General features: G+C 36.6%; 1 protein-coding gene across 3 annotated transcripts in view; it reads right to left on the bottom strand.

Annotated features, from left to right (window-relative positions):
- LOC149792229 (connector enhancer of kinase suppressor of ras 2-like) overlaps nt 1–12190 on the bottom strand; it is a 126285-nt gene that overhangs the window by 102426 nt on the left and 11669 nt on the right. For all 3 annotated transcript variants that reach the window (XM_089970766.1, XM_089970768.1, XM_089970767.1), the window contains exons 5-8: nt 9220–9348; nt 6816–6875; nt 6048–6116; nt 4734–5002 (exon numbers count right to left, since the gene is read on the bottom strand). In XM_089970766.1, the coding sequence (XP_089826892.1) occupies nt 4734–5002; nt 6048–6116; nt 6816–6875; nt 9220–9348 (527 nt within the window). The remainder of the gene's footprint in view (nt 1–4733; nt 5003–6047; nt 6117–6815; nt 6876–9219; nt 9349–12190) is intronic.

Genomic DNA, 12190 nt, shown 5'->3' with positions numbered 1-12190 from the left:
CTGAAGAAGAAACAGCCTTGAATAAATCCTGGCAATTGTTGTCTCTGCACCAGCTCCACTGCTTGCTTTTTCGTTCATTGCTTTTTTTTAATGAGCTACTATATCTCCTATTGTAGAAAGGCATCCTTCTCTGAAGTTGCATCTGTGAAGAGGGGAGAGAAGAGGAGAGGATGTTGTTGATGAATGAAAACTCAAAAGCATCAGAATGACATGGATAACCCCCAGTTCTGAATGAATAGGGAGATCCAGTAAGCTCAAAATTTGGTTTCTTTCTGCCTCTTTGTGACTGTTTCCTAGGGATTGATAACACTGGTCAACAGTGAAATCATTACTGACTTGAAAAGGCCCTAATCTGTAGTATTTTGGTGTGCCGAACACGAATATAACCGTGAAAAATTTGTATTGGCTCTCGTTTTGAAGATATTCATATACCTCATTTTCTATGTTTCACTGTGTAAATTTCTCCAGTAGGACTGCAGCAACATCCGGAATAATGATGTAACATTGCATAATACCATCATGCTCACATCATCCACAGTTGATTGCATCATTTTCTGATGCAATGCAATACTAATGCCATGCGGCTGCTGAAGTAAGTTGACGTCAGCAGTGTACTATACATGTGTAGGCCTATTATACTAATGCCAGGCGGCTGCTGAAGCTGACGGAAGCAGTGTACTATATAAAGCCCAATCAGATAGGTTCAGCATTTAAAATATTTTAGACGTTGTGCGAGACAGTTCAAGCTACTGTTACATAAAACTTATTATTTTATCCATTTACGTACAATAAAGAACAGTAATGCCTCGAAAGTGTGTTAATACCGCGGACAATTTTTGCTATATTTGTGGGGAAGTGACATTTGCCAACCAGAAGAAAAGTATCAATTCTCAAGTGAAGAAGGCATATCATCTTTACTTCGGATGCAAGGTTGGTGACCAAGACAAGCCTTGGGCTCCGCATATATGCTGTGCTACATGTACAACACAGCTTTCACAGTGGTTGAATTGCAAAAGGTCATCAATGCTGTTTGCAGTCCCAATGGTGTGGAGAGAGCCAAGCAACCACCTAAATGACTGTTACTTCTGCTTGGTTCCTCCTCTTTCCGGCGGAATAACGAAGCGAAAGAAGTCGAGAATAGTCTACCCAAACATTCCGTCTGCATTGAGACCAGTTCCACATGGTGAGGGACTTCCTATTCCAGAACCTCCAGCAGAATATTCTCTTGATTCATCTGACGAAGACAAAGGTGAGTCGACCTGTTCTTCTCCTGGTCCATCAGTATGCAGTGATCCAGATTTTCACTGTGGTGCATCATCAACCCCACACAGAATAACACAGGAAGAACTAAATGACCTGATTCGTGATTTGGACTTATCAAAGAACAAGGCAGAATTGCTAGGATCAAGACTCCAACAATGGAATCTTCTAGAAGAAGATGTCACAATTACTGCATATCGAAAGCGCCACCAGCAATTGGAGCCTTTCTTCAGAAAGGAAAGTAATCTGATATTCTGTTCCGATATTGAGGGCCTCATGAATGCTTTAAAAATCACTCATGACCCACAAGAATGGAGACTATTTGTGGACTCTTCGAAACTGAGTCTCAAGGCTGTGCTTTTGCACAATGGAAACATTCTTCCATCTATTCCAGTAGCGTATGCTGTCCACATGAAAGAGACATACGATAACTTAAGGCAGCTACTGAATTCCATTGAGTATAACAAGTACAGCTGGCACCTCTGTGGTGATTTGAAGGTAGTTGCCCTTTTAATGGGACTGCAGCAAGGATATACAAAGTACATGCGTTTCTTATGCGAGTGGGATAGCCGAGCAAGGGAAATGCACTACATGAGGAAGGAATGGACTCACAGGCAGAATGTAGCCATTGGAGAGAAGAATATCCAACACCCAGCTCTGGTTGAGGCTCAGAAAATCTTGCTACCACCCCTTCACATCAAACTAGGTTTGATGAAGAACTTCGTGAAAGCCATTGACCGGACTTTGCCAGCATTCCGATACCTGCATGAAAAATTCCCTCGACTCAGCGAAGCAAAGATTAAAGAGGGAGTTTTTGTGGGTCCTCAGATTCGAGAGCTTTTCAAAGATGACCGGTTCAACAACTTGCTGGAAGGTGACGCGAAACAAGCATGGAATGCTTTTCGCCTAGTTTCTACAAACTTCCTCGGAAATGTTAGGGCAGAAAACTATAAGGAACTAGTAGAAGACATGTTGATGAAGTATAAGAAACTTGGCTGCAATATGTCTCTAAAGATTCACTTCCTTCATTCCCATTTGGATTTCTTTCCTAGCAACTGTGGTATTGTTAGTGATGAACACGGCGAACGTTTTCATCAAGATATCGCAACAATGGAACAAAGATACCAGGGAAAATGGTCCACTACAATGCTGGCTGACTACTGCTGGACACTCCTCAGAGATGCTCCCGAACAGCTGTACAAGAGACAGGCGAAGAAATCTAAGATGTAGTCAATGACTTGATTTTTTATAGGTAGGCTATTACAGTTGACCTTTTACTATTGGAATGCATTTCGTTATGTAAACATTAATTTCTTGCAGATTACAAAAAAACTAGAGCCAATTTTGCAATTTGACTGTCATATTCGTGTTCAGCACATAAAAATTGATAAGAATTGACTAATTTTATTTCAGTAACATGACTTTTGTAAAAATTTGTTGTCCAGTGTAATGGTGCACAGGCGACTGAGAACATCCCATTTCCTGAGGCCATTTAACATACCTTCACAGTGGCGGTGGCTGAGTAGTTCCATATGCCTGGGAAGGGGGATTGAGCAGTGAGGTGGGGGCAGTTCCTGAGTTGTCTGCCTCTTCCTCCAAAGCAACGTTGACCTAAACAGGGTCAACCAGAAAGGGTATGATAAGGTTTGAGCAATGTAGACTGCAGACATGCAACACATACTATCAGGGGTAAATTGGCTTAACCTGTCAAAGTACTGGATGGTGAGCAGCCCTGGTCAATGACCCAATCAATCCTGGCCATTGCCTCCCAAGCGTGGCCACTGCCAGGTGCCTCTGTGAAGTCTGAAAGGTGCCAATGAATGAATGAACAAGGTGCAATGACATGCCGAACCAGCTCTGATGGGCATAGAGCACATTTGTCTGTTAAAACAGACAAGCAGACATATGGAGAGCTGCTATATTCTTGTCAAATGCTGGGAGATCAGTACTGACTGCATCTCAGTCTCAGTAAATATCCGTATGGAGTAAACAGTCCCATCCAAAACCGGAATACAGCTGATAGTCTCATCTGAAACCAGGATACAGTCTATATCACATCCAAAACCAGGACACAGTTAATAGTCCCATCCAAAACCAGGACATGGTCTATAGTCCCAAAACCAGACCACAGTGCAATCATACCTCTAGGTGCACACAAGTAGGCCATGTCCTTTGTGAATGGTGTCATCACTGAACATAAACTGGAACAGGCTGCTTCTTTCTTAAAAATGTACTGAAGGAAGAATGGATTGTGATGACCTTGAAAACCTGACATATGTCTGCCACTACTGCTTGTATTTGATTTAACAAAGGACTGGACAGTATCTGCAGGTGATGATGGTCGAGGCAAACCATATGTGGCTGATAAAGTGCTAGTCCCAGCTGTATTGATTTGCTGTTTGCAACTCCTCATTTTAAGAATCTTCCAAGTGCCTCTCTCAATCAAATAATGATGACTATAATATAGATGCAATGAGATCCCTTGAATGACAGCTAATAAAAATAACAGAAATCTGCTGCTGATCTTTATTTCAATGCCCAAAGATGCCGAAAAGAAAACAAGAACATTTCTTTGGTGAAAGCTTAACTGTGTAGTGTTATTATTCATATCTGACAATGATTTTTACCTTTTCAATCACGTACACAAACAAAATAGAGAAAGCTAACCTGGAGCTTTCATCCTCATGCTAAGGACCTCATCAACAGACTGATTTAATCTCTACAGACTGTTAACATCACCTGATGGAATGGTGAGCGATGTTAACAGATTATCTCAGATATGTGGCAGGTTGTAACAGCCCCTACCCCTATTCTAAATTAAGTGATTTTTAAGTGATTTTTTGATTTTGCTGATTACATCTCATAAACACAGCATTACCTACACTTAAAAAAATGTCAACAATACAATGCATACATAAATCAGTTCAGAGAATAAAACAAAAATAAATGTATGGACATACATATAGGCCAGAACATATGGTAGACAACAACTGGTATTTTTCTACCAGCTGCACCTGAAATAACTGCAATTTTTAACATTCTTTTTTATTTTTATCATGCAATCAATCTTTTGCTATTAAAAGTTTAACACTTTTCAGAAATATTTTCTTTTTCAAGCAGTTTCAAGGCTTTGATATTGCAATTGTAAAATTCTAGCATTTTCAAAGTTTTCAAATAAATGTGCTAATCTGAACCATGACATCTGACTTTTCTAGCCTTCAATAATCTCTAGAGATGTTCCCTGATGCCAGTTGTGCCCGCCTGCATGGAGAAAGGAAGTGTGGCGACTCAGAGGCTAGCATGTTGGACTTGTGACTGAATGGCTGCTGATTCAGATTCTACCACTGGATCAAGTATGGGTCAGATACCAAACGTTTACCTAGATAAAATGAGTGAAATTGTAACTGCTATGTCTTCTCCTTTTAACCATTTGTTGCAGTTTAAAAATTCAAATTAAAAAAAAATTTCCTTACTTTGGAGGCAACAGCTCATCACCCTGTATGGTGTTGACAACAAATTCTTGTAGTGAGGGACGTTGCTTTGCCTCTCCATCCCTGGACCGCATCTTTTTGAGTGACTTTGGCAGTGTTGAGGCCTGCACAGCATGTTTATTCATCTGCTTCTTTTTGTTTTGGGTATGCCCAAATGGGCTGATGTGACGGGGACGCTTCTTCAGCAGCAAGATCACTTCTTTTGGTTTTTCTTTCAGAAGGTTTACAAGCTTCTTAAGTTGCCAGCCAACCTAAATATGAATTTACATTAATAACTTTACAAATAAATATAATTGTTGCACACATGTTAAATGCAATTTAGATTCTTTCTTAATAACAAAAGCATTCCTTATATTGTTTTAGATTCAGTCTTGGACAGTTATTTGTCAGAACAACTTTTCATATTCCTCCAAGAGAATATCTTAACTTGACTTTCATCAAACCAGCATTTTCCTTATCAACCTGGTGCTAGGTGATTTACCCAGCAACTTTTACTTTACACCCCGTTAAAAAACAAACTCTATCCTGATTGGGGGAGGTCCCCCAAAGCCCATGCCAGCATTGGCAACTCGCCCTCCAACTTTGAATCTAATGGAAGGCTTTGCAAACTATTCATTTTTCACAGTATGCAAACATCAAAAACCATTCATCAAAAATGTTTCATCACAAAGAGATGGTCCTTGTCAACAGAACGTAGTATGAATTCCAACTTGAACTTTAAAAAAAAATTGCATGGTTTCCAGAAATTTCATCTACTGTCTAAAATTCTTATGAATTAATAAAAAATATGATGTCTGAATAGTTGGAGGGTCCACTTATGAACCATGTTGCAAGAGTAAATTATCAATGGAAAGTAATGTGCAAAGTCAATATATATAAAAAATTAACTTTTTCAAGAAAAAGTTTTACATCATCAATAAAGAAAAATAGTTCATCTATTGTCCAGCCTTGGAAGGTATTTGGAATGCTCAATATTAAGACTACAGAGAAGAAATTTAAAAGAGGCTTAAGGTGTGTTCTAACTGCTGTTCCACATTTCAGTTTGCAAGGATGTACGATTCACAATAAAGGACTGAATATCCATTATGTTAAATCTCACTAAAGTATACAGACTGTTGGAGTGTCTTATTTTCAAAAGACATAGCAAAAGCAAATAGTAGTTTAAATGGTGTAGACCCGTTTCATGGGCTCACTAGAGTGTACTGATTGTTGGAGTGTCTCATAGTCAAGAGACACAACAAATAACTAAATGGTATATATCAATTTCATGGGCAAAGATAAAAATACAATACTCACAACTGTCTGATAGTTGACCTGAATAACTTCATCACCTTTTTCCAATTTTCCACAGAAATCTGCAGGTGACTGTTGAAAAAATTTACATATTAATGTTATATTACATTAAAATTCTGAGTTTGAAAGTATCAAATCCAAAGCCAATCCTTGTGAATGACTGCATAAAAAGGCTGTTTGAATAATTTATCATAATAAAAAATAAAAATCATGTTCATACAAATGTAGAGACCCATACAACATTTTTATTATGAGTGGAATATCTGTCATTACTATAAAGAAACAAATTTGGCTGGACTTAACACAGTAATACCTCAAAAAGGGAGCTTTGTTATGAACAGGATTTTTATAAGTCTGTGATAATTACAGTTTATTACTTTCATAGCCTAAATTCTAATTAATATGTTTTTTAATAAAAGGCATTTTAAATACAGTTCTTAAATGCAAGTTACTACAGCAAAACCTGTCTTGTGAGACCACTGCTATGAAAGACCACCTGTCTTGAGCGACCAGGTTCCTTCACACATTTTATTGGTTATATAGTGTTATGACCTGGCATGAGAGACCACCTGTCTTGAGCAAACATTATTTTCTGGCAAAAGGGGTGGTCTTTCAAGACAGGTTCTACTGTATTAGTGAAAATTAGAAAAAAAATGCATTTAAATTGTAAATTCAGCCAATGATGTCAGAATGATGAATATATGATCAAGACTATACTTTGCTGTCAATTTCTGTACTAAATTGATAATAGTAGCATACATTAATACTTACCCCATCTTTTATTCCACTTATGACATGGATACCATAGTAAGATGACTGAATTGTGATTCCCTGAAATATCATACAAACAAAAAGTGACATTCAAGTGGAAATCCATTCTTATGCATTCTAATGATGTCTTAATCTTACGAGGTTCATCTTTAGAGAAATTGCTTCTTAACGAAGCCAAACATATCCAGAACCAAGCTATAAATTATTAGAACTGTTCTCCTGTAGTAATATTAGGTGGAATATATTGTCGAAACCAAAGGAAAGGGCACCCTACTCTACCAGACAAAGGAAAGGACACTCTGCTCTACCAAACAATGGAAAGGGCATGCTACTCTACTAGACAAATACTGCAGGAAGGTGACAGCAATAATAAACTTCATAATTCACTTATAACATTGGTATGTGATAACAGTACCCACTGGAACTGGGAGCACAGCATTGCACTATGGGTGGGGGGCCAGGTGGCTGAGTGGTCAATAGCAGTCACCATTCGAGATCAATGGGATTGAACACGACTCCACTAACATAGGTACATTTGAAAGCTTGCCAGTAGCTTCTCATGGGTTGGTGGTTCTTCCTGGGGTTTTCCAGGTCTCTTCCTCCACCAATAATACTGGTCGCGATGTATAGCCTATCTTATGATGAAAACTTGTGTTAAACCCTATAACAACAACAACAGCATTGAGCAGTCATGAAGAAATAATGTCCTAAAATAGATCTATTTAGTCTGTGTGTGTGTGTGTGATTTGGACATTTTAACAAAGCTTTAAAAAATGTTCAGTCATATCGCTATGATGTCTGCAGTGTGGCAGTTTACAGTGATGTCTGGCACTGGGGCATCATGCTGCAGACATGTAGCATAATGTCCCACCCAGTCACATTACCCTGACACCAGTCCAACCAGTCCTAACACTAACCTCTTAATGCTGAGCGCCAAGTAAGGCAGCTGCTAGTACCATTTTTGTAGTCTCTGGTTTGACTCAGCCAGGGATCGAACCTATGACCTCCCACATCTGATGCGGACGTTCTAACCACTAGGCCACTGGAGCAGTTTCCCTTTAGTCAGTTAATCCAAATTTGAGCATTTCCTATGTGATGTTCTAATAATGTATTGTACGCAAGGTCACAATTCTGATGAAGCCATCATTATATTTAATGCAGTGACAGAGCCTCATAAGGCAAATGTACTTAAGTTTATTAATAAAAACATGCATTAACTGCAAATTGGAATTTCCAAACAACCCTCATAAAATCAAATATAAGATGGAGCTGGACCACAACTGAGTTTGTTTCTGTAATGTAACATTGCTGACCTAAACTGAAAATGTGACACCATACACGTTTTTCTGGTTATCAATGTTTGCGAAATCCGTATGAGGTTATTGAAACCAGAGCTTGAAGGGCAAGGGTATCAACACACCAGACGGATTAGGCAGTGCTGGAGTTGATTTACATCCTGTGATTCATACCTCAATGTACTGGACAAGCTGATTTGCATCATGTGATCAATACCTTAATGTGCTGGTGTCGATTTACATCATGTTAGCATGCATGAACATGGTTTGTACAGTCCTTCCAATATTTCTCCAAGGACTTTATAAGAAGTTTTCAATGACTCCTAAATGTTTTGAAAGAGGGGTTTTTCTAAAAGAAAATGAACTGTCCCCATGTGTCACTTTATCAGGGTCCGCAAGTGGCAGAGTGGTCTAAAGCGCTCAACGTTACGGATCACTGCCATCTCACTTCCGTCTGCGTGGGTTCGAGTCTCGGGTTCAGGCAATGTGGGTATGTGAGAAAGCTTGCCAGTAGCTTCTCGTGGGTCGATGGTTCTTTCTGAAGTTTTCCCTGGTTCTTCTTCCATCATTTATAATGACCACCATGTATAGCCTATCTTGTGCTGAAAAATGGCATTAAACCCTAAACACAACAACATCACTTTATCACTGCATAAATAGGTACAAAGTTATAATAAAATCATGTAACTGTGCTAAAACAATGCACCTCTTGATCCACCCAGATTTATCTCATTTTACTTATTGAATTATTATATTTTTATTATGATAAATAAATAAGACATATTCTGGATTTTAAAATTGCTTATTGTATTAAATTTAAACTTGATGTATTCAATTGGATAATTTCACATATATTTTTATGTATTCCATGGATAATTTCAATGATATTTTATGTATTCCATGGATAATTTCAAGGATATTTTGTCAAAATTTAAAGCATTTTTCAAGAATAATAGATTTTTTTTAAAAATTCAAAGCAACGACTCAAATTTAATACTTTTTCAAGGTTGTACTAGTCCTGATGGATGAAAAGGTACAAAGAATTTATTTTCCAGTATGCATATGTACAATTATAGTTATCTACTTGGAGTCGAGAGATTCTGACTTACGAGTTCTTCTCCTGGCTTCTTTCTGATTGTGGCCAGCTCGAGAGAAGCTGGCTGAACGAACAGAGGGTCCTGAGGCCTGTCTGGTGAACCAATCACTAACTCTTCACAGATATCACACAACATCCGAATCTGAAATAGAAGTGCCATGTGTGTTTATGATAATATGTAGCTAAACTTTTAACCTTCGGAAAGTACAATGAAACCTCTTTCTTCCAGAGTATGGCTGGCAATAGGCTCAGCTAGAACAGGAAGTAAAATATGTCAAGTAAATAGAAGGATGGAGGATCCAAGAACTGGATGATAAAGTAATTTGACTGCAACTAGATTCAACTGTTTCTTTCATCCATAACTGAAAATATAACTGCCTTAGGAGTTACTCACGACTGTGATTTAAATAATTCCAATTTAGTGTAATCACAGATTCAGTACCTGACCAATGTAGCTGTATTGGTGTTTCCTTTGGAAAGCCACTTGGCTCCCATTTCCATGGCCTGATGTAGCCAAATAAATGTTTTAAAAGTGCAACTAACAAATCATTTTTTTTATATATCATGAAAAAGTGTTATGTTGTAATCATTTTAATATGACAAAGGTTGCCTTTCTAAATGTAATATTACACATGTGTAACTGACCAATCAGAACCCTCTGTGCATGAGTCATGGCTCCACTGTTACTATCTACAGGCGTCTGCCTCTTTGATAGCACTCTGTGTTAAGACCTCACATTAATCATTTATATATTAAAGTTATTGATAGTTAGAACACGGCGTCTCATCTTATGTTTTAACACAATAACACAACATAGTGTCAGAAGTGGGATAATAATTATAATTGGAATAGCACATGGATCGTAAATGGATATTTTGAAACAATAACTTTACAATCCACGGAAGATTTTGCACGAATTTAAAACCTTAAAAACGTTGAAATTTCTGCATACGAACCTGTTGCTGCTCATAATATTTATATCCTCGTGTCACACCAAAGTTTACATAACCTTAAGGACTAGATACAGTCTAATATCATTGATCTGCTGTTACAAAGAAATCCTGACACACATATTGGTTTTCATTTTCAACGTCATATGGAAAAGACTACAATCATGATTTTGTGTTCAATCATTATTTGGATTAATATAAAAGCAGCATCAATGACACCTGAATGAAAATTTATTAGTAATGTCATTTATTTACTGCAACATTTATTTGATATACAGTGACAATTTGTTAATAAGTACTCCACTTATTCAAATGTTCCTGAATCTATACATTAATTTATGGAAAAAGACTTCCTCTATTAATCATTCTGTAATCCAGATTCCTATTATTCCATACAAATAAACTGTTGAATTTTACAAAATGTGTTTGTTTTGATTTTTTCTGTTACTTAATCAGTTTAAGACCACATAGGCATAACAACATCTAAACCCTGAAAATGCCAATATGCAGGTATAAGAAAAAGAACAAAGCAATTAAAATTATTTTTTTAAACATCCTGCCAGATATTTTATGCACTATAATTTAAAATATCTTGAGAAAAGAAAGCCAATAAAAAAAAATGTTAAAGTGAAAAGTCAATTGACTAGATGACATTTTTAAAAGAGATACCATTCCAGTTTACTAAGTACTGAATGACCTGTAATTAAAGATATGATCTGCATATCATTGCACAATTATGTCATTTTAATCATGAATACTGCATATCGAATAAAAGGAACTATATGCTATCATTTCCTGGATATAAAAAGCAGTATTTATATAAATATGTTCAAGAAATTACCATCAAAATAAAGCTCAAAATTCTTTTAATATAGAAGGAAAATCAAATATCTAGCATTTTTATTTGTAAAAATTTACCAAGATGTTTCTTAAAAAGATTAAGGTTAATGTTGGTATTCTTGACCATCTTTAAGAAAATTCTAAAGCTTCATGTCATCACAAAGTCAACAGATTACACAACTGGTCCATTTATTAAATAGACAATGTACTTAATGTCTGAGTTCACTAGATCATTTTGGACACAAATATATTATGCCAATGGGGAGTTCACTAGGTCATTTTGGACACAAATATATTATGCCAATGGGGAGTTCACTAGATCATTTTGGACACAAATATATTATGCCAGTGGGGAGTTCACTAGATCATTTTGGACACAAATATATTATGCCAGTGGGGAGTTCACTAGATCATTTTGGACACAAATATATTATGCCAATGGGGAGTTCACTAGATCATTTTGGACACAAATATATTATGCCAATGGGGAGTTCATAATAATTAATTTTGGGCAAAATACATTATGTCCAATGGGTAGTATATTAGATGATCTTGGACACAAATCCATAAGGCAAAAAAAATTCTGAAATTTATTTGTGCATCCAAATGACCCAGTTCTGCCCAGTACTTTGACGCATTCAGCACATTATATGTATGTATGTATGTATGTATGTATGTATGTAGATAGATAGATAGATAGACAGACAGACAGACAGATAGATAGATAGATAGATATACAGATAGATAGATAGATAGATAGATAGATAGATAGTTAGATAGATTGACAGAGAGATAGATAGATATACACACATTAATCATTATAATATATAAATAGTTAAGAAAGAAAAAAATGCCTACCCTAATTTTGAAACCAGTGGAATAGGAACATATTTTTTGGGGTGGGGAGCCTAATGTGCAATGGAGAGTTCATTTGAATTCGTTAGAAAATTAAAATTGCATAAAGTATGCATTAATTTTGTGTTACAGTAAACGTACTTAGTTTGTATTCCACAATTCTGATTTCATATAAGACAAATCACCCAAACCCAATCCAAATTAAAATTGTTTTATTCCTAATGAACTCTTCACTTGTAGCTCTTCACTTAGTGGAAAATAAGCAGGTTATAATTTCCATGAAAGAAATAAAAATCAATTTAAAAAAAAGTCAAGCTGTCACACCATGTAAACTGACTC

Source organism: Sinohyriopsis cumingii, chromosome 9 (assembly GCF_028554795.1).
Source record: "Sinohyriopsis cumingii isolate HCF-2022 chromosome 9, ASM2855479v2, whole genome shotgun sequence".
Classification (NCBI taxonomy): Eukaryota; Metazoa; Mollusca; class Bivalvia; order Unionida; family Unionidae; genus Sinohyriopsis; species Sinohyriopsis cumingii.
The sequence above is the reverse complement of the archived record's forward strand: the minus strand, read 5'-3'. Positions and strand labels throughout refer to the sequence as shown.